The sequence below is a fragment of the Haliaeetus leucocephalus genome, unplaced genomic scaffold (assembly GCF_000737465.1).
Source record: "Haliaeetus leucocephalus isolate CR32 unplaced genomic scaffold, Haliaeetus_leucocephalus-4.0 Scaffold68, whole genome shotgun sequence".
In the NCBI taxonomy this organism is placed as follows: domain Eukaryota; kingdom Metazoa; phylum Chordata; class Aves; order Accipitriformes; family Accipitridae; genus Haliaeetus; species Haliaeetus leucocephalus.
This window is the reverse complement of record NW_010972504.1, coordinates 2,397,491-2,420,315: the sequence shown is the minus strand read 5'-3', so window position 1 is coordinate 2,420,315 and position 22,825 is coordinate 2,397,491. Positions and strand designations below refer to the sequence as shown.

The 22,825-nt window shown below is 45.0% G+C and overlaps 1 protein-coding gene across 2 annotated transcripts; it reads left to right on the top strand.

Moving 5' to 3' along the window:
* Positions 1-663: 663 nt before the first annotated feature.
* Positions 664-11,372, top strand: DYRK3 (dual-specificity tyrosine-(Y)-phosphorylation regulated kinase 3). Of its 2 annotated transcripts, none has more exons than XM_010579161.1 (2): positions 664-776; positions 4,858-11,372. In XM_010579161.1, the coding sequence occupies exons 1-2, from the start codon at positions 693-695 to the stop codon at positions 6,427-6,429; spliced, it is 1,656 nt and encodes a 551-aa protein (XP_010577463.1). In that variant the 5' UTR covers positions 664-692; the 3' UTR covers positions 6,430-11,372. The 2 variants fall into 2 exon arrangements, with proteins under 2 accessions (XP_010577463.1, XP_010577472.1); XM_010579170.1 differs by lacking the exon at positions 664-776 and adding an exon at positions 3,462-3,731.
* Positions 11,373-22,825: the final 11,453 nt, after the last annotated feature.

Below are 22,825 nucleotides of genomic sequence, written 5' to 3'. Positions count from 1 at the left end.
GCGGGGGTCCCGCGGGGAGCGGTGCTGAGGCCTCGGGGAGGGCCCGCGGGCGGGGGGGAAGCTTCCCCCCGCCCCTTCCCGGTTTCTGGCGTTCGCAAACCGGCCGAGCTGCCGGTGCGGGGTCGGTCGCGTTACACGTTGCAGTTCTCGGTTCTTTAACGGTGTTTGCCAACAGTTACGGTGCAAACCGACTCCCCCCCCCGCCCTTTTCCCCCCTTGCAGCAAATCTGCTAACGGTAATTCCCACGTATCATTTTTAAAGGATAACCTACTTTAAAGGATAGTCCTATCAAGTATTTAAGTGTATGCTCGTTTTCTGTTGTCGTTCTCAGTGAGGCTAGTTCGGGATTATCCTACTTAAGGGAAAACGGGGAGTGTGTTGATTAATGTTTCTGAAGGATATATTTGCAGGGTAGAAGTTGATTTAAAAAAAAGAGAAGCTCTAAATTAAAAGAAAAGCATCACAAACTAAGATTTCCCAAGAGCTTCGCACTTTGTGGTACTCAAATTTAGTTAGATTCTAAAGATCACTTAATAAATGAACAAGAACTGATGATCTTGCAGACTAAAATGTGCAAAATGAGATACGTTGCAGCGTTTGTCTGTCTGTATCAACGTGAATTGTTGTGACTAACTGATTTGCATATGGGATGTTTCCAGGCAGGTTTGGAGATGGATTATATGACTCCTATATGAGGATAGATCAGATTAGGTACCAAGAGTCTACAAATGAAGAACACAGCCCCTCAGGACTTCCTTCCCTTGGAAGATCTAATGTGAGTATTTTAAAGTCGTCTGGGTCCTCACCTTGTGTTGTGTGGCAGTGGGAACTATCAAGGAGTTGGACATCTCCCTACAAAGAATAAATTTAAAAAGTGGGATGTTGCAGCTTTGTAGTAACTTATTAACATTATTGCTTTTACTAAGCATAAAAATGATGTGGTATTCTGTTCAGTGTAGAACTTCCTAGGCAGCCTCAGAAATCCTATCTTAGTATCCTCAGCTCATGTTTTAATCAAGAAAGTTATTTTACAAAAGCTTGAAGTGTTCTGTCATGTCACCTCGTATGTCAATAAGTATGTAAATCCACACATGCTTTGCTTTACCTCTTGCACATTTCCATTTTAGTTTCCCTCATGAAAATTCTGAGAGATAAGTACTTACGAACAGCAGAAGGAGCAGTGTGGGTTTGCGTGGCTGCCAAGCATCTTACAAAAGTATCTTTCTCCTCTGAAAACTTTGGCATTATCTGCCACTTCCTTTGCTAGCGAAATAGCTCTTTATGGACTGAAGGTGTTAATGTGTTTCTTCATAAGGGCTGTGTTTCCTCAGCAGATGTGAAGTTATGAGATCTTCCCTTAAATTGATTCAACTGTGCAGTAGTGGTCATGTTTAGCTGTACAGTGATCTGACCTTTATATGGTTTTTAAATGTGTTTTGGCTCTTGTTGAATTCTGGCAGAAGTGAAGGAGCTTGAGCTTAAGAAAACCACTCTCTGAAAAGTGAAAATAGGCATTTCACCGAGTAAGATCCATTTGAAAATCATCGCCTCGCGGGAATTTATTGCAACAGATATTAGTAATTAATTTGGTCTGTGCCATTCACTGAGCAAACTCAGTAGCATGGGTCTATGTTTTCCCTTTTTGGCAATATTGAGGGAGAGTAGAAGAAAGTTAGAGATTTGTTGAGTTTGAAGAGTAGTGGCTTGGATTTTTTTGCCTGGACGTGGGAACTTTTAAACTGCAGTGTTTATGTCATAGCGTAACTTCAGTTGTTCATAACTGAACAGAAATCAGAATAATGGAACTATCCAGTTAAATACAAATATAACTTTATGAATATTTTGTTTCACTGGTGTATCTTATTCTTTGTCTGTGTTTTGTCCATCAAGCCTGTTAACTTCTTAAGGCAAGATTAAGGATTATGAAATGCCTATTTTGCCATGATGACACATCAAAAAATACAACCTCAGTGGTATCTTGCAAGCAGGAACTGAGATGAAGCATGCAAGGATGAAAATAATGATGCTCAATTTTAATGGGAAAGTATCTGGAATTAAGTGATATTTGGTTTCCTTCTTGCAAGATTTTTGTATTATGGTGTAAAGTTACACGAGAATTGAAGAGTTCTGATGTCTGCAGCTGACCGTTCTTTTCATCTTAGCTATAAGAGAACATAAGTATCTCTGCTTTGAGAATACTTGCATTTAATTCAGTTTGTTTAATGCAGTATTCAGAAAATAACTGACATGCTTTTGCAAAACCAATTGTGTAGGAACTGGGTTAACTGTTTCCTTCTCAATTAGAATGAAGTTTTGTAAGGATGTGAAAATCTTCAACAGGGTGCCACTTGTGTTGTCAGTCTAATTTCTTGGCTGCTAATAGCATTTTATCAATAAAACAAAACCTGTGCAGCCTGTGATTTGTGAAAGCAAGCTGTTGAAAGAAAGCTGATGATACCCAGAAGTCATCTGACTTTAAGCATAACTCTTCTGAGTTCAAGTTAAGATTGATCTATATTTGTGTCTCATCATCATGTGGCAAATGATTTTGGTAGTCCTCTAAGAATGAAAATGTAGTCCTTTGCTACTGAGTGGCTGTTGAGTCGCGTTTGAGATCCAAAGCTGTAGCTTCTTCATTAAGAAATAGTTCCAGGATAAATGGAATAATGAATTCCTTGTTTATTTGGGGATTCAAAGGTACAAAATGTTGCTACAAACAGCAGCGCTAGCAGAGATTGCTATTGCTCCTGAATAGGGAATATTTAGATTTAGCACTGTTTGCAAGGCTTTCACACTTCATCATGTTGCTACAATTGATGACATTCAGACTGTTAACACTGTTTTTTGGAAATCAAATACTTGAAAGAAATTGATGTAATAAGTAGCATTTCTGCAATACAGTAGCAGGTTTTGAAGTCTTGGTCCTGTAATTCATTCATCCAGCTAGAGAAGGCTGCTCCGCAGAGCCCTGCTAATACAAACTGCCATGGCAATGTTCTGCGTCAGGGTGGCTGGCTGCAGAGGTGCAGTTGTGTCTGTTCTGAATCACAGCGATAAAAAGCTGCTTCTGTTGCGCATACAACTGAAACCCATGCAGGAGCAATATCAAGTTTTGATTGCAAAGGTGAAAATAAGACTTTTACTGTAGAAGGACAGGCTTGTTTTGTTTTGGTTTTCCCCCTCTCTCCTGCCCCCCCTTCCCTGGAAAACTTCAGAAAACAAACAAGTGTGAACCTTGTTCGGTGCATAATGTTCTCTATTTATTTGTAAACTTACTGTTTGAGTCTGTTGGACTGAATAGTCTTTTAGCCAGTTCTGAAAATATGCTATTCTTATCTCAGAGGTTCAGCCAGACTCCAAGAAAAAGGCGTTTCTTCTAAGTTACCAGGGTCGGGCTTTGTTTTTTTTATTTAAGACTTTCTGGAAAGGCGTGTCTCTTACAGTACACTGTATTTTGGGGTTGATAGGGCGCAGAGTAGCGGAACTTAGTAGGATATATCCGATGGCCCCTAGTCACCACTGATAAGGACTGGCTTCTGCAGGAAATGCCCATTTTTGGGGGCTTGTGAGCAAGAGCTAACATTTCAAGGCAGCACCAACAGACTCTTAAAAGAGATGTGTGTAGTTGTTTTTGGCAAGAACATTCACTTCCCTTCTTTACGGACTGTGCCAAGATGTTGGATTGTATGTAACTAAAAAGGAATTTGGTTGTATTGCTGTGGATCTGCAGGTTTATTTCTATTTTTTGTTTGATTCCTGTGTAGTTATTTTGGTTTTCAGGGATTTGGTTTGGCATGTGTCTCAAATCTTTATTTTTAGATTAAAGGACAAAATGGAAAACAGATGTTGCTACTCTAGTCGTGGCTTCTTCAGTGTTGCACAGGATAAGGCAACACCTCTCTGCTGTCTATCAGCATGGAGCGTCAGTGAGTAGAAAAGGGGAATAACTGCTGTTCTAGTAAGGAACTGAACTGAACTCCAGGGAGTTCAGTGTTTACTAAATTGTAAAAACGGCAAGCTTGAAAAATTTCACAGTGCTTTTCTCACCTGCTATGCATTTATTTCAGATGTAAATATTTTAACATAAGGCAGTAAGAGGCAGTGGTTAGAGACTACTGTCAACTAAGTTGGAGTAAGAGATATTCTCGATTATTCAGAGCTTCCAAGTCTGTCTTAAGATAGTTGTGCAGCTATCATGATTTCAAAGGGAGTTGTGGCTATGGTGGTATTTTCCCCTTCAAAGAAAAAGCTTTTTTTTTTTTTTTAAAGTATGGTTTCTCTTGTCTTGCTCTGTCATCCTTTTGCTCCTCGTTCAGCTTGGTTACACCAGCCTTATGTCACCTGCTGTTGTTTCTTTGTCTTCCTTTGGCACACTTGTCTTTGCAATATTCCTGACACTTCTCTGCACATTCATGTGATGTTGCATGTTTTAGACAGGTGCAAGTTGCATCTGTCGTTGGTTGTGTTTGCTGCACCCACGTTTAAAGCTAAACATAGCTGTTCCCCCGGCTGTTTGCTGACTATGTGCATACTAGTAGAGATAGGTATTGTGTCCTTGTTTGAGTGTTTAACTCTCTCAGGTTTACCCTTTATGGACTTAAAAGTACACTATGTTTGTGCAAATGCTTGTTTCAGTAAGTTGCATTCTCTTTGTGTACCCTTCTATAACTGCCCTTGTAACTTGAGTTAGTTTAGGTCCAGCATTTTATATTTGTTCCTAATAGAAATGCAAAACCTGTTGATGTTACTGTTTTTGTTTAACATGGTATTGATTTTATTCTCAGTCTGTGCTTTAAAAGATAGTAAAGCTTTTTTTTTTTTTTTTTTTTTTTTTTTTCCTCCCCCTCCATCTGTAGGTTTCTAGCAACAAACTTGGAATGAAGGATCACCCTCTGACCGGAAGTCAGGTCAAGGTGGAGCAATTATTTGAAGACTGTGGCAACAGAAGGAGTAGCACTCTTCAGTCTGCAGGAATTACTGGTTCAGAAAGATCTCTTCCTTCCCTGACAAAAGATAAAAGTATAGAGAGCATAAGCACTTCTAAAGGTGGTGGTAGTTCCTCAAAAGCACATAAAGCCATTTCCCAAGCTCCAGAGCAAGCTGTCAAACAGTACAAACATCAGTTATCTGCTTATGAGCAGCAAGAGATATTTAATTTTTCTGAAATTTACTTTGTGGGTCCAGCTGCAAAAAAGAGGCAAGGAGTAATTGGTGGTCCCAACAATGGAGGTTATGATGATGACCAAGGCAGCTACATTCACGTGCCCCATGACCATCTTGCTTACCGGTATGAAGTACTCAAAATCATTGGCAAGGGCAGTTTTGGACAAGTTGCTAAAGTCTATGATCACAAACTCCACCAACACTTAGCCTTAAAGATGGTTCGCAATGAAAAGAGGTTCCATCGCCAAGCAGCAGAAGAAATCCGGATTCTGGAGCATCTGAAGAAGCAGGACAAAACGGGCAGTATGAATGTTATTCACATGCTGGAAAGCTTCACCTTTCGGAACCACATCTGTATGACCTTTGAACTCTTGAGTATGAACCTATATGAGCTGATTAAAAGAAATAAGTTTCAGGGCTTCAGTATCCAACTGGTACGCAAGTTTGCTCACTCTATTCTGCAGTGTTTGGATGCCCTTTACAGAAACAAAATCATACACTGTGACTTGAAGCCAGAAAATATCCTCCTAAAACAGCAAGGGAGGAGTGGAATCAAGGTTATAGATTTTGGGTCCAGCTGTTTTGAGCACCAAAGAGTCTACACATATATTCAGTCTCGATTTTATCGGGCGCCAGAGGTAATTCTGGGAAGTCGCTATGGGATGCCCATAGACATGTGGAGTTTTGGCTGTATTCTGGTGGAGCTATTGACTGGATACCCTCTTTTTCCTGGGGAGGATGAGGGAGACCAACTGGCTTGTATGATGGAACTTCTTGGAATGCCACCTCAGAAGCTTTTGGATCAATCCAAGCGAGCCAAGAACTTCATCAACTCTAAGGGTCATCCTCGCTACTGCACTGTAACTACACATGCAGATGGAAGAGTGACCCTTAATGGCAGTCGATCGCGCCGGGGTAAAATACGAGGCGCTCCAGGGAACAAAGACTGGGTGACGGCACTGAAAGGCTGCGACGATCCCTTGTTTATAGAGTTCTTAAAAGAATGTCTCAGCTGGGATCCTTCCGCACGCATGACTCCGAGTCAAGCTTTAAGGCACCCTTGGATTTGTAAACGAACGCCCAAACCACCCAGCACTGATAAAACCTCCAATAAACGGATTTCTAGCTATACAAGTTCTTTCACAGGAATAGGTTCCAAGTTGCCTCCTGTAGTTGGAGTAGCGAACAAGCTGAGGGCTAATTTAACATCTGACTCCAATGGCAGTATACCTCTATGTACTGTGCTACCCAAGCTGGTCAGCTAATAATTATGTATTTCCAGAATACATACCTTGTATTTTAATTGTTTGTTAATAATGTGTAAGGAAGTTAAATGCAGAGGTTTTTAATGGATTTACTTTTTATTAGAGGCTAAATCTTGAATATAAAAAGTTCAGTCAAAATGTACACATTTAAAGGGCTAACTTTTATCTAATTGTTTCACTCACAATGTGGTGCATATTACATTACTGGGTAGGTCAGCTCAGCTGTTGAGTAAAATGACAGTTTGGCAGACGTGCTATTTAATAATGCTGTTTTAGAAATCAAACTGTTTCTTATCAGGACGGTTTAACACATTCTTTTGCTTAAGACAGCAAGGGAAATGGATTTAAAATACATATTTTCAGTTAACCTCCAACTGAACTCTTTTTATTCTGGGGAGAATTTTTACATCTATTGTCAAAAGCACAAATGTGTTAATGTAATGCATTAGGAACTTACTTGCAAATTGCTAACTTATGTTTGAAGAATTCTGCTTCTCTGCGCTGCTTTTCCCTTATCTATCCTGACTGAGGTTTTTAAAAATACCATGGGATGTAGACACCAGAGGAATTTGGTGTTGAAATTTTATCATCTGAATAGTTGGGGTTTTTTTCCCAAAGGAGCATAGAAATGCCACGAAACACAGGATATATCTAAATAGAACTACTAACTTCTGTACACTTTCTGTTTCCCTTAAAAGTCTATGGAAAGCTGGTAGGGGAATTCAGGATCATGACTGGTCCATCGCAAGTGTGGGCCAGTTTGTTCAGAGCTAATGAATCAATTATCTGTTTCTTTGGAGCTCATTTAAAACATCAGTTCTGCCAGGTGTGTGTGTGTTTGTTTTCCCGTGTTGTTTCCAAAACAAAAATATCGAACTTAAAGAGCTGTTTTATATGCGTCTGAGATTCTGGTCATTTTAAATATTTCTTTTTTTGTGTGTAGAGTGAATTCCATTGATTGCATGGAGCTCTTTAATAAAAAGCAAACATGCCACCCCTATCAGACAAGTCAAAGTTTTTGAGGCCCAGGACTGTAACTAGAAAATGGGGGTGGGGAGGGCACGCTTAATAATTGGAAGCATGTTCTGAGATCTAAGCATAATCTGTGAACTATCAGAAAAGACTGATAAGGTGCAAGAACTGGTGGATCCAAATCAAAATATATTACGGGAAGAATTGCTTTATTTCTAATCATATTCCTTCAGGTCTTTGAGAGAGAGATGCCTACGTTTTCTCATTCTTGAAACATATGAGCTTGTATTTCCTCTTCCTTTATCTTCCAAGAACATGAAAAGGTGGTGTGACCTGTAATGACAACAGCACAACGTGTTTGGGTTGTTACTTCTTGCAGCTGCATGGCCCGAGTCCATTTACAAAAACATCTGATCTCTTGCCAGGTGCCTGAACACAGTTTTAAATACAATTTAGAGCTTTTATGAACAGAAGGGTTTAAATATAATGAGTTTCTCTGTAGCAGCTTTTTAATGTTAAAACAAGGAGGCTCTCAGTATACAAACAAACGAATGACCAGGGTGAATTTTAAGATAAGGTGACCACATGTTCAATACAAGACCCTCCCTCTGAGAAGATGGGGCTGCATTTTCTCTTCTGCTCTATTTAATTACAGCACTGGTGAAATGCTGGGTGGAGGCCTGTATAAAAAGTCAAAAAGACAGAGCCAAAGCTCCAGACTTTCCAGGACTGTTGTTTAAACTGAGGTTCTCGTGTATGTAGCTTTTCTGAGTACTTCTGTTTTAAAAGTATAAATTCAATAAGCTTAGTAATAACATTAAAATAACAGTCTAGCCTTTATCCATTCAGCTACAAATAATACCAGCATGTATGGTATGTTCATAGTTCACTTCATAATGATGCATGACTGGTATTTTTTTTATTTTGCTCAGCTGAGTGGAGTTTTATTTGAATGGAGAATCAAGGAAGTGGATTTTGGGGGGAAGTGGCAGAAGACACCATCGATTTTCATAGAATCTCTAATAGATGTGGCACGTTTTCAGAAGCCAGAAACATTCTTCTTCCTCCTCTGCTCTTTATACATTTTTTTGCAAAAGACACCTGGTGAGCAAGGAGAAAGGAACCTTTCAGGAGCAATAGGTTGTTAGGGAAAGATGCATAGAAAAGCACTTTATATAGAGACCATAAAGTGATGGTAGTGTCTGGAGCCTGGCAGAAGACAGTGGAGTGTTGGTGTGCTAGGAGCTGTACAAACAGGTCTTCTTGTAGGAACACAGAGCAGTATCTTGGTTCTAAACCACTTTCATCTACAAACTGCCAAATGTAGAATAATCATTCTCCTGTGACTTCTGGCAACTGGTTACTATGAGGTAACTTCTAATGTAACAGCCTCTGGTGTACAGACAGTAATCTCACTTAAGGCTGGTGCTGTAAAACTGCAGATAAAGTAATTAGCTGGCAAGAACATTGCTTTTTATCTAGAAAATGTGTTCAGCGTGACCTAACTGCACAAGGTGCCTGTTATAAGTTGTGTATGTTTAAGATTGGATCTTATGTACTTGGGACTACTACATTTTAAAATGAAGTGCATAGTTAACTGTCTTGCTAATTTGGGGCTCTTGTCCATACAGCCATAATAGGTGAGATGGAAAAGGAAGCAGCCTCAGCAGATTTTTGCTATACTGAAAAGGACTTCTTTGTAACCCAGGGAATGCAGCTGAGAATCTTTTGGTCTTGTTTGCGATTACTAAGCCCTATTTTCTTTTTTATAAAATGTTTGCTTTCAGTGAATAGTGTGATATGGTATTCCCAAACTGGGAGAGCCCTCCAAGTGAGCTAATAAATATCATATCAGGGAGAGAGCTGAGGAATTATCCCTGTAAGCACTTAAGTTGTTCAGTTCCCTGTGAATTAGCATAGGAGTTGCCCACAGCCACGTGTGGAGGGTTGGACCACGGGCTGTGTCATTGGACGATGCCATCTATAATGGGTGGTCGTGGTCACAGTGGCTGTGTTCAGCAAGATGCAGTCAAATCGCAAAGTCACACTTCGTTTTTTGGAAAGCTAAACACTAGCAAGGTCTGAAATCGCCAGAAGTCCATCATTTTCATTAGTTGTGATACTGGTTAGTAGTATAAAGCTAAACTTAACTTGTCTAAATAGATTAACAGAACAGCTTTTATTTTTGCAGTAACTCTTTGCTTTGCAAGTTTGTTAATCTGCCAGCACTAGTGAGGTTCCACTGAACTTCAATCACATTCTTCTAGGAAGGTAGCACAAAACAAATGCAAATTACTTGGGTTTACAGCAAAACAGACATCGTATTTATAAAAGTCACCCAAACTTGTTTTAAAATGTTTCTTATAACATTCCTTCTGTTTTACTACACTGCTAGTCTCTGTATTGTAAATAACATGCTCTGTTTATTGTCTGCATTTTTAGCTGTTTGGTTTAGCAATATTTTTATATAAATGAATGACAAGGCATGAGCATCACATCTGACAGATACACCTTGCTTTTACACTGGGGTCCAAATGTTATCTGCCTCTCCAAGTTGCAGGGAGAAACTTGTTCTTATTTGACTCAGTGGGACAGTGAAGTATTCTTCTTCCCTGCAGAACATGGTGCCACAGGCAAACACCCACCCAGGCTGCGTTTAGTTCTTTGCTGGTTTGGTCTTACTAATGCCAGCTGCTGAATGAGAAGCTTGTTTCACAACAGTGACCTGATTCTAGAGATCTTCTGCGTACAACAGATACTCTTCACTAGAGTTTTTTGTCCTTCCCATCCAGCTTGAATAGGAACTCTAGTTGTCTGGGGACCTAAGAATTCATAGCAGACTAACTGGAAAGCTTTAAGGTGACTTTTGTGGAAGAGTGAGTGTGTTGCTCCATCTGAAATTGCTTACAATCGTTGTGACCTGTTAGGGCTTTCATGCAGTTGAAAACTTTTAAGCAGCAATTTATCAGTAGAGGTTCTTTGCAATGGCCATCCTCTTTAAAACTACCTCCGAAATAAACCTAGGGTCCTTTTTAAAGGGATATTCACTGCAGACTACAGCTCTTCTGTTTTTCTCTTGTTTAACACTAATAGCTGTTTTGGCTGTGAAACATATACATGATGATCTCAGCAATGTCTTACTAATCCTAGCCATACAAGCAAAAGGCTGATTCTGCACCCAGAGATCTCTGCTGAAATGATTGATACAAATCCCCTGCTTGCCAAAGTTTAATACTGTTGTGGAAGTGGAGAGCCCAAATAATATGGAAAGATCTGCGGTACTTCTCTGCAGTACCCAGCTGAGATTCAAAACAAACTGTGCTGAAAGACTTTAATGAAAAAACTTGTAGCTTTTGCATGTGTTGAGCACTTGGAGCTGTGGGTACTTGACAGTTTTGAAAATTGGACATAATGTTTTTATACTTAGTGCTTATCACAGATACTACTTGATTTTTTTTTTTTAATTAACTTGATAAGGGTTTGGGGAAATGTATACACTTCATACTTCCCATAAAAGAGCCCTTATGTGTTCTAAAACTCCACGGATATCTTACAGTTTTTTAACTCCCACCGTAACATGTAAAATCCTTGGGTCATCAGAGCAGTCTTGGATAGGTGAACATTGTCCCTGTACTCAGAGGGTGCAGTGACTTTAATCCAAATACAGTTCTTGCAGACAGGCTAACTAGGTCAGTAAGTCTGTGTTGCTAAAAGAATAACCCGTGTTCCCTATACATAGTACTGTGCCTTATTATTTTACCAGCCTACATCTGTCTCGGTGCAATCAAACTACTATTCAGGGTTTCTTATACATTGCAGGTATTCATAATAAATGTCAACGTCTAAAGAATTTACAGGTTAGCCTTTTATTATAAATATTGTGATGAGATGTAATATGGTGGAGAATGTAGAAAACATTTAAGGTGCATGTGGATATAACTCTCTGTGAAGGAACACTTTGGAAATAAGTCAGTCTCAAACTATGTATCTAAATGTAATGAACAGATATTTCCTAAAGTTGTATTTCAGTTCATTTTTAAAAGAAAATAAATACGTCATTTTCTTTAGCAACAGACTCTGCAAATTCCTAAAAGTGCTTGATTTTTTAAAAAAAAGTATTAATTCTTTCCAGATGGTGTGACTTACCTTGTATTGCCAGACACTACCTTCTGTGGCATCTAACTAGAGATGAGTAAAAAATTTTCAGACTCTATGTGAATAGATGATTTCAGTGTGTCTATGCTAAACGTGATGAATGCTCTGATATGAGAAATGTTCTTCTCATTAACGGTGCTGTAATTAGAACATATCAACGTTTTGCCATGACATTCTTCAGTTGTCACTTTCTTATTCAGCCCACTAGCGATCTTTTTAAAGCCCAGAATCCTGCTTATCCCTAGGCTGAAAGGAGAAATCCAGTAATAGCCACTTAAGGAAGATTTGCTTTTATTAGAAACCTATAAATGGGTAACCTACTGTACACAAGTGCATAGTGGAATAGTTTGAAGATGAAATCATGCTGCAATAAAAAGGTCTCTAGCTATGACCTATATGATTAAACAATGCATGTTACATGCAGAAAGTTTGCAGACAACACTGAGTGAATTTTTAATTTACTTGTTTTAATGTGGGTGAATGGCAAATATTTGATTAAAAAAAGTTTACAGTGTGAAAACAGTAACAAGTATGTACACGCAGAAGTTTAAGTGTTCTTTGAATGTCTTTGTTTATAGTATATGTGTATACGTACGTGTAGCTATGTAGCCTGCAGGCCCAGTGCCTGCTCAGCCTGCCATGGTTACTGATTTCCATGGGACAGTCTATATGAGGGTTTTGTATGACTGAGTGGCATTTTCTCAGGCAGAGCACCTCATTTAAAAAAAAAAAAAGCTTATCTTGCCATGCTGTAATGCTTGTTGATGTAATCTGATAAGGTGTTGTATCACAAATTCTGTGTGATAGAGAGAATCACTGCTCTGGAGTTTGGAGCTGGACAGTGTGCTGCTGTAAAGAGAAGCGCTGCTTAATGCCAGCTAAGGAACTGGGGAATCCGATACTAAACCTGTATGCACATAATTCTGCCAGTCTAAATTATGCTGAGGGATGTCAATATAAAATCTGCATTTCTGCACAAAGAGTCAGACGGTGGGGCAGAAGCCTGGAGTCTGGCCTGTTGTTGCTCACGTGCTATCTTCCATCCATTATTAATTATTGCTGTTCATTAATTGGTGTGGTTTCTTGAAGGAAAAATTAATTAGGAGATTCTTGAATCATTCTGATAGGCAGAAGAAGAAGAAATTTACTTGCATTTAGCAATATTCCTTTTGGTTCGCTGGGTTTAACTTTTCAACCTTTGCATAGGAAGAGGGCAATGCCATTCCACACAGCAGATTCATTTAGCACAAAGTGCTTTAAAGAGCAGCTGCATCAGTCTAGCAAATGAGTTGTTGCTTAATACAAATTTGTCCAGCTTAATTTTTGCCTGCTGACACTTTAAAGACACAGGCTGAGGGCTTTTTTTAAGCTGCCTATCTAATTTATACTTGTAAGCCAAGACTTTTCAATGGTGGCTAGCTGTTACGGAGCTTCAAATTTGGGTCTTCTGCTTGCTACGTTTTAAAGGGACCTGATTTTTCTGAAAATAAAAGCCAAGAACTTCCTAGGGCCATTCCAAAGGGCCTCAAAATTACCAGACTGAAAACTTGGGATGTATCTTCTAGTAACAGTAATGGTATAAATGGCTAACGATGCCTGGGCTCGCCATGTGCAGGATGTTGCCATGCTCTCCCTTCCAGAGGAGTGCAGCACTTGACCCTGCTGTGTATGCAGGGTTATAAGACAGTACCGAACACATCAGGCTGTTAAGCTAAATCTGCCAGTAGTCCTTACGCTCACCAGGCTGGAGCGAAGGGGAAGGATGTTTGTAGACTTTCCTTCCAAGAGGCGAGGCCGCTGGGTGTCCAGCGACAAGGAGCCTGTTCGAGGTCCTTGGCTGGGCTGGGCTGCATCTCCTGCCTGCGCTGGTGACGATGAGCAGCCTGGCAGGCTCTTTAGGGAGCCCTCGCGTAAACCGTCTGCTGGAACGGGTGGTATCAACGAAACATCAGTCTGTATGGGGAGTCTTTGCTGAGCTCTGTTTTCGATTCTTACACACGCATGCTGTTCTTACGGGTGTGGGTCAGCGTGTGGCTCAAGGCTGTGTGGACCAAAGAGGTGAATTTTGCCCATAATTAGATTTTCTTTAAGCATCAGCTAGCAAGCTAGTGCTAGTCTTCATATGATTCATGTAATCCTTTTTATAAACTAAGTTCTTTGCTGCACAGACGATATGAATGAATGGCAGGCAGTGTTGGGTTTGTTTTCTTTCCTCTTGTCAAATTAGGCTAACGGGCTTTACAAACGCTTTTTAGGACAACCACATGCACAGGTGCTCAGAAATGCCTTTTCCTCTGAAGATCATTTTCTTCTCTTCACCTGAATTGCATGTTCTTTGAACAAAGCACATATGACGTACACTAAATGTTTTTCTGTGGTACCACTTCTGTCTCTCCCCAGTGTTTATGCAGACATCATAAATGTGCAGGGATATACTTCATGCAGTTGCAGCCAGCAGCAGCAATCTGTGCCCCAAGGCATCTGTGAAGTCTGAACTTACAAGGAGTCAAAGGAGGGTTTGGGATCTGGCTCTCTGCTCCACTCCAGCACTGCAGGGAGATGGGGTCATCGGCACGAGCACTCCACAGCTTTTCCCTCGCCTCTCGCGGCAGGGGTTTAACTGAACCGTCCCTTAAGTGTGCTTCAGCTTCTGTGCTTTGTCTGCAGGGATGAAACAGTTGCCTGATTTAAGTCTGCCCATTCTTAACTGCTGAGAGGAACTTTCTAAAGATGACAGAGAGTCAGCCCCAGCTTCTTGCTGAGGAGCGGAGCCATGTAAGGATTTGCATTCCTCCCGCTAGCTTGGAAACTCTGATATTTGGCTTTACCAGTGGAGGAGAGGCGTATCGAAGAGGATTGTTTTCCTGGGCAAGTGGGTTGTAGGTAAGAAGGCAGAGACCATGATTATAATAATTAAGAGTAATTAAGCATAGCTGAGAAGGGATTGAAAGAAATAAAGCACATGCCTGATTAGCCCACCGAATTTATTGTTGGAGGCTGTTGTAAAGACCAGTGACATTGTTTCTAAAACAGGTTGAATTTAATATGAAGTTCTTCACAATTTTAATTGCATTGCGAGAATACCTCAGATGCGCTGCGTCAGAGAAGGGTGCTGTTGAGCCAGGGGATCCCCAGATGAGAAATAATGCAGCCAGTTCTTGCCCTGGGTGGTTTTCTGACTGCAGGGAGGCTGCTGTGGACATGCATCCCTGGAAATGCAAAAAGTCATAACCAAGGAGGAGCTGGGAGGGTGGACCATTTGCTCAGCTGGTGGCCTTCGAGGGCTGTGCGATGGGTGGCCATGTGGAAGAAGGTCTTGTAGGGCAGGAAAAAGAATTGGAAAAATAGGATTTCCACTCTGCCCCACTCAGCAGGAGCTTCAGCAGCTCATGCTGCTTGTTCTGGTGTGGGAAAAGGATAAGGAGAAGACGAAAGAAGTATTTTACTCAATACTATCACAGGTCTGACCGATAATGCCCAAGGTCCTCATTCACGTCCTGCACTGCCCAGGGCGGTGCAATGCAGTAATATCTTCCGAGCCTGCGTGCGTGCCCATCTTCTGTCCAGCCACTGCCATAACGCTGGGTGACAGTAGCACCAATAATGTTAATGATTGAAGCTGCCAGCCTCTCCAGCAGGTGTTGATGATGGATGGCATAAATGAAATCATATTTGAAGTGTGGGCAGCCAGCTGTAAAGTCATCAAACAGGAAAGGTCATGCAAGTAATTTACACCAGAAGTTCTCTGCTCTCAAAGCCATAAGCACAGAATAAATATGTGCAAGCAAGCAGAGAGGGATATTTTTTTTGTCTGAGGCTGAATCTCTGAGACGTGAGCCATATATCCCCTGTATATCCCCTTCACAATTCCCTTCATTGCTGTTGCCCTGTGGGGAGCTCAGGGAGTAACAAGCCTTTGGCATAGTTTGGTCTTGATGACATGATGAAGCTCTTGTCTGAAATGGGATAGAAAGGGGCTGGAGACGGGCAGCCCCAGAGCTCGTGTAGCTCCTCGGCTGCTGCCTCCGGGCTTGAGCTTCTGAAGGTCCTGAAGAAGTGTGCTGCCCACCTTTTGCTCCATGCCAATTGGATTTAGGTGCTTAATTTCTTCTTTAGATGTAGATAAATGTGGAAACAAGGGGGGCGGTTTAAGACGTTTTTGCCTCTTTGCTGGAGGTGCCCCGCAGCCCCGCACAGCCTCCGCGCGGGAGACTGGGCACTGGGAGGGAACAACCGTGTTTTCCAACACTTTCCACATACTTATACACTGATGATCTTAAAAAATGCCTCTTTAATCCAGTCACTTCTAGGGGCACAGAGAGGACCGGGCTGGGCACACTGGCTGTGCCGGCTGCGGCTCCTGCTGCTCCCTGAATTGCTGGGGAAGGCAGGAGAGAGTGTGTGTTTGGGGGGGGGGTGAGTATGGGGAAGCTGCTGGTTATTTTGGGAGGTGCAAGAGGGGAGCAAACAGCCCAGCTTTCATTTTCCAGCCAGCTGGTGCTGATTCAGGATGTTTTTTGCAGCGACAATTGCGTGGAGCTGAGCCACCGAGGGCTTGGTTACATGTTCTGGCTGCAGTTATATGTGCAGCAACGTTTTACCTCCCTCATCGTCTTATTTCTCACTGCGTGGGACACTGGTGGTGCTTTTAGGAGAAGCAATAAAATGGCAGGAGGGTAAGAGAAAGCCAAGACCTCCAAGTTGGATTTTCTTCTTCTTTTCCCCAGTCCAGTGGGATCACATGCTTTGCTCTAACTATTTCCAGACCCCTCTTCAGCACTTGCTGGACTAAGCATGAGCCTTTGACACATCCCCATGTGATAGGAAATGTACAAGAATGACACAAACTTTTATAAATATTCTTTGATGATTCTTTTTTTTTTCCTATTAAACTAAAACCAGAGCTCCATGCATTGTTCACACTGTTAGGTCCAATTACACGCAGCAGATAAGACAGCCTTTACGAAATGCTTTCTCAGGTTCTGGTCTTGCTCCGTGGCCCTTTCTACAAACGGGCAACATTACAGAAAGATGCTTTACTTTCCCATAGGACCACAACAAACGCAGTTTTTGGTGGACCCAATTTCAGGCGTGCCCCCCCCCTTTCCTTTCCCTGTCTCTGACCTCCTTGATGCCATTTGCAGAGTTCTTCCTACGTGGCACTGCTGAGGGATTAAGCGCCGCCAGCAGCAGGGATGGCAGGTGTGGGAGATGGGAGGTTTGTCCCTGCTCTGCCCGCAGCCGCAGGGTGACCTTGTGCTTCGCTCGCCCACCCGCAGCTCACGCAGGAAACCGCAGCCCTGCGAGAGCTGCCCCGAGCAGCAGAGCAGAGGGGCCCTACGCTTGCAAGAGGGTTATCTTCTTATTTTGCAGGCAACTGGTTTGGACTCATTTATCAGGCCACCTGCCTTATTTTCTGTCTGCCGGCCGTGGTGCTTGCTCCTTCCACCTGGATCCTGCCACTGCAGGGGGTGCGTCGGCACACTGCTCAGTCCTGAGCCTGAAGTCAGCCTGAAGAAGCCCAAGGACTCCCTTTCCCTGTCCGTAAGGTGGGCATAACAGCTGGAAAGGGACTAGAACGCAGCAATGTAGGTGATGTCTTCTGAACGTCGGGGTGCAGCCTCATTCAAGCCTGTATCTGCATCCTGCTAGCTCTGTTTTGTGCTACATGCAGCATCTCTCAGTGTACGCCAGCATCCAAAAGCCTGTGGTACATGAAAGGGCAATGCAGGTGTTGCTGGGGCCAGTGAGTCCAGACCTGCATGGAAACACCCCCGCTGCCACTTGCAGCACCGGGAGAGTCCGGGACACAGCCTGGGGAGCTCACATCCCAAGCAAAACCCCTTTGAATTGTAAACAAATCTCTTCCACCCAAATAAATAAATATTTCTGGCATCAAAAAAAAAAAAAAAAAAAAAAAAGAGATACACCTCACCTAGCTCCTGTTGCTATTTTTTTCAGTTGCTACACAAACAGTTTTATTTCTGGCCTGCACCACATGCCAGGTCCCAGCCTGCTGCAATGTAATCTCGTGTTATTGGTTTAAGCACGCCGGGGTGGATACGGCGGTTTCAGAGCAAAGCCCTTCCAGCACGGCCCCTGGCAGCTGCTCGGCCTGACCCTGGGCACTTTTAGCCTGTTGCTCGGTGGCCCAAGTGTTTTTCCACCATCCGCAGAAACCCAGATAAAGCCCTGTCAGCACCCCGCTGCCGCCAGCACCCGTGCGGGAAGGCGAAGGGGAGAGGTGAGGGCTGAACCAGCGGGGTGGGAGGCTCAAGGTGAGCCACCGCCAGCCTCCTGTATTGCCCCCCCGGCCCCTGACCCCGGCCGTGCCCAGAGTGGGGGCTGCGGGGGTCCCTGCAGCCCGGCTGCGGCTCTTCGCACCGGTGCTGACCCTCAGCTCTTTGGCCGCTCTGTGCTTTACGCTGAGGCATCGCTCACAACCCCTCTCGGCCACCTTTTTGTAGGGTTCAGGGGATCACGCAATTTTTATTTTCTCATGGGTTGCATTCCCCTTTCCCCCCTCCCTGCAGGCAGGGCAGGCAGCGCTCATGGCTGCCTGGGGTTCAGTGAGGTCCAGCTGCTGATTATTGGGAATTAATGGTGTTAATTGCTATGGAAGAAGCTTCCCTCCAGCAGTGCTAGTGCTCCCTCCTAGCAGGGAGTAACTGCTGCTGCGGAGGGCTGAGGACTGAGTCTCCGCTTGCTCTGCAGCTGATCCCCGTGAGCCCTTCAGCGCTTCGCTTTGGGCTCTGCTCGCAGGTAAGCTGGGCTCCCAACAGCGAGCGTTCTGCAGGTGAAAAAGTCAAGCAGTGGGGTGTAAAAAGCTGTTCTGTTTGGGATGCGTAACTGCCCAGGTTTGTACGGAAACCTACAGAGAGCAGTCGCCATCATGTATGTGGGGTGTTTTTAGGTTATAGCTAGCTAGCACCGCCTTTGTTTGCTGTACAAGGCACCTGGAAAGGCTGTGTCAAAAAACACAGAGGGCAAACTCTGCCCTGAGGACCCTGTGCTCCTGTTAGAGCGACTGCTGGGCTGAGAGGCAGCCACAGGAGCAGAAAGAGCCATCCCAGTGTGCCCATCCTGTTAGCAGGGGCTGGGCTGAACTGGGAGCATCTGCAGGGTCCCCACTGGCACACGGTGCCTGCCCTGACATAGAGACACTGGTGAAAATTGTCTCCTCCAGCTCACACAGGTTCTTCAGGCCAGGGAAGACTGCAAGTGGTGGCACATGGGCCGCATATGTCCCTCTGGATTAGGGCCAGCCCAGGAGCTATTTATGCTAATGAAGCTAATCTCTGTAATCTTGTCACACAAATGCCTCTTCTCTGCTGGCAGACGGCGGGGATTTGGGTTATATGTGGATGCCAGCAGATGTAAGTGCACTGGGAGGTGGCACAGAGAGGAGGCACATCTGCAGCTCGTGGGGGCCCTGCCAGGCTGCATTCAGCTCACGTGAAGACCCCTCTCCTGCGCTCTGCTCCGGGGGTCTCGCCCCGTTGTCCCTCCGCAGTGCGGGGTGAGCTGCTGTCCCGGGAAAATGCACCTCGGGATGCTCGGTTTAAAAGCAAGCCCCGTTGCCCCAGCCCAGTGCCTGTAACCCCTGCGTGCCGCCGTTCCTCTGGCCTTGCGCCCGTCCCGTGTCCTTTTCCAGGTTATGCCATGTTTTTCACCCTTCCTGCTGGTACCCCCAAGGTGATCGCCAAGTCTCTGCGTGATCCTGCAGCGCGTCTTCCTGTGGCTCACCTGCCCTTGGCCAATGGGCTCAGGCTGGGGGGCAAGACTGGGGAGACTGTCGGTCCATCTCTGGGTCTGGTTTAGCTTATTTCCTTCTGTCTGGCTTCTGGCAATCTTTGCAGGTCACAAATATTGCCGGCTGGGCCCCTGCGAGGGGTCTCTGTGCTGTGCAGCAGCACACGGTTGCTTCTGACCTTAGAAGTCTGACCCGCTCCAATGCCACCTCTTGCTGACCAGGAGCTGAGTCTGTTCAAGTTCATCCGAGTTATTTTGCACTCAAAGAGAAGCCTCTGGGCTCCCTATCTCTGCTCCAGAGCTGCCCATTAAATTGCATATAGCGATGAGTGATGTGGAGGCATGAGGCAGGATCTGCCTTCCTGCCTGTCATCGAGGTGGCGGGCGGCGAAGCAGACAGCTCTGTCCTACAAAACGTGACACGTTTGCCTGGAGCCCCCCAGGGACCACAGTGGCTGTGCACGGACACGGGAGCTGCAGAGAACTGGGTGCCTCTCCGATGGGATCCCTGGCGCACGAGGGACCCATTTTTAATCAAATGATCAGAGGCTCTCTGTCTGATCGCTGAGCTGAAATCCCGTCCTCTCTCCATCGTGGCATTGCTGTAGATTTTCTTAGAAAATAAATAAAATAAATCTGCATTTAGAAAAAGTGATGCGAGGGCTAGACATGAGATGCTGGCTGCTCCTTACTCTGAGGCCACGGGGTTGCTCTGCTGCTCAGATGTGCCTTAGGCAAGAACTAATATTTGCTTGCAAGCTCAGTTTTCCCTTGTGTGGGATCTGTGGTTTTGCTTGTCAGTTGGACTACATCCCTTTCAAAGCAAATTATTTTAGAAGATCTGTATTTCTGTATTTCTGAGTAGTGGTTTTTGTGACTGTAAGTTAAGGAAGTACATTTGGCATCATCTTGTGGGTGACGAACCAGGATACAGTTTCCAGGTGGAAAAATCACTCTGTGTTGAGAAAAGCAGCATAACAGGTCAGGGCTGGGGGCTTTTATGTATTTTTAATGTGCTCTTCCCTTGGGCTGAATGCTCCCTGAGGCAGCAGGGATGCTGCCCGAGGCGGATGCATGTAAGATGCACCCATGGCACGATGGTCTGTCCCGTGGGTCTCGCTGGGCGCTGGTCCGGAGTCCAGCGACCGTGGGGTGTGCGTCCTCCCCTGCGCTGCGTGTAGGGGTGGCCGGCCGGCCAGGGAAGGGGGAGGAAAATCCTCGTATGTGTCAGTCAGACAGATATAATCCTGACCAATATTTCCTGACATGTCTTGCAATTATGGGCTCTGTGTGTCAGCTAGAGTATGTCCAGCGGGAAGGGTTTACGGAGCTGTCCCGCTCAGGTATGCGAGCAACGCCGGAGCCTGCCGGGTGCTAATCTGCCGAGGGGAAGCCCAGCCCTGGAGCTGCTGCCTCGTCCCACCATGTGCCAAGGGGCCTTTCTCCTTCTCCTGCCACAGAAGTGTGGTGCCAGTGGGGAATATCCCTGGCAAGGGACTGATATTGCCAGCCAGAAACATCCCCTGCTCTCACAGGGTTAGGAGAGGGGTCTCCATCTAAATGCTATTGCTCAAGCTTGTCTCGAGACAAGCAAATGAAGGGTGAAATGGAAAAAAAATTCACGGTTACTTTTTGGGTAATAAATCCAGGTTATAATAGCTCCTTTCATCCTAAAGGATCCCACAGTGCTTTATAAATAGATATGCAAACCATGCACAAGGATCACTTCCAAGCACTGAGATGCAGCCGCTTCCTGGGAGAGCGGAGCAGCTGGTCGGAGCAGAGCTGGAGCTCCCAGAGCGATGGAGCCTGGTGCAAAGCAACTGGGAGAGCTGGGCTGGCTGCTCAGAGCACAGCAGGGCAGCAGCTCCTCGCATCCCACCATGTCTGCACGGAGCTCGTCTCCCTTGCCGACATAGAGAACTACACTACGCTCCCTTTGCTTGGCAAAAATCTTGCAGTGTCATACTGCCAGTGCTACCTCCTATCCTTATTCCAATCCTCCTCTTGCTTTACGAATGACATTAACAGCTGTAATGGGGATTAACAATATCTTTCCAATTCAATTACCCCTATCCTAAAAGCATGCGGGATTATTTAAAGGTATTATGATTTTTTAAGTGGGATAGCTTTTCACCAGCCTTGTGCTCATACAAATCTACCCAGAGAGAACAGGATGCATACAGCCTTAATGATCATTACCCTAATCTTCATGGTCTATTTTTCCTGGTAACTCTGTTATAATCAAATAACAATCTAGTTTATTACTTGCCAGGGAAAAGTGCGTTAGCAGATCAGCCACTTGTGTCATGTAGATGTAAAGGCTGAGCCTGCTGCTGGCCATTGCTTTTTTCTCTAATGGAGTCGGGAGTGGAAGGAGGGAAAAATCGCTTCCCCTTCACATCCAGATGAATTTCCTCGTGGCTGAGGAGTGGAGGCCACTGCTGCTGGGTTTGGTGTTTGTAGGGGGTTGTTTGGTTGGTGTTTGTTGTTGTTGTTGTTTGGTGTTTGGGGGGGTAATTTGTTTTGTTTTTTTGTTTTGGGGAGCGTTTTTTGGGTTGTGGCATTTTCGTTTTGTTTTGGTTTTGTTTCTTTTTAAACAGCAAAGGCTGAAGCAGCCGGATCTGGTGGGCTGTGCAGAAGAGGTTGCTCCTGTGGTGGGCCCCGTATGGTGGTTCTTCCTCTGCCGTGCAAAGCTGCGTGATGTGCTGGGAGGGGAGTGGGTGGATGGCAGGGGATCTGGCTGCGCTCCACGCTTGCATCCCTCTGCCTCTGAAAGATCACAGGGGAGATGGATACCTCGGTGCTTCTGGGCCACATTTTAATCGGTTAATGGAGAACCTGGAAATAGGTCCCCAAATCTGAGGACTAGCCTGCTTCTAGCCCGTCTGCAGGATTAGGAGAAAGTGTTTGGCTGTGAATATGTGTGCCGGCGACTGGGTGCTGCTCACCTCGGTGCTTCCATGTCCAGCCCAGACGGTCTGCAAAGCATTTGGCAGGTCCTGCACAATAAATCACAGTGTTGGCCTCCTTCCTAGTAGGCCTGGGGAGCTGCCCTGGGAAGGGATGAACAGGGCGGCTTTGCAGCCTGGAGAGATTTCTCTTGTCCTGGGATGGAGGGAGAGACGCTGGGGGAGAGCAACCGGCCACGCAGCCCACCGGGACGGGGTCCCTTTTTTTTGGGGGGGCGGGGGGAAGACACGGGTGGGGGGTCCATCTGGATCCCACCCTGCCCCGGGGCTGCGAAGGGACAGGGACCCCAAACTTGCCTGCTGCCTCCCGGGAAGGCTCTGTCCCGCGGTCCACGCACCTTGCAAAAGTGGGTGTTGGTGCTGGGGGGAGCGCAGGGAGGGAGAAGCGGCCGGACCCCCCCCCCCCGGGGCGGACAGCGGCCCCGCCGGGCTCCGCGGGGGCCGGGGGCCACCTCGTGGCGGCGGCGGGACGCGGTTCGGAGGGACGAGGTTTGCAATCTGCTGGGTGTCCTCGCCTCAACACCCCCCCCAGGGGTCACACCACC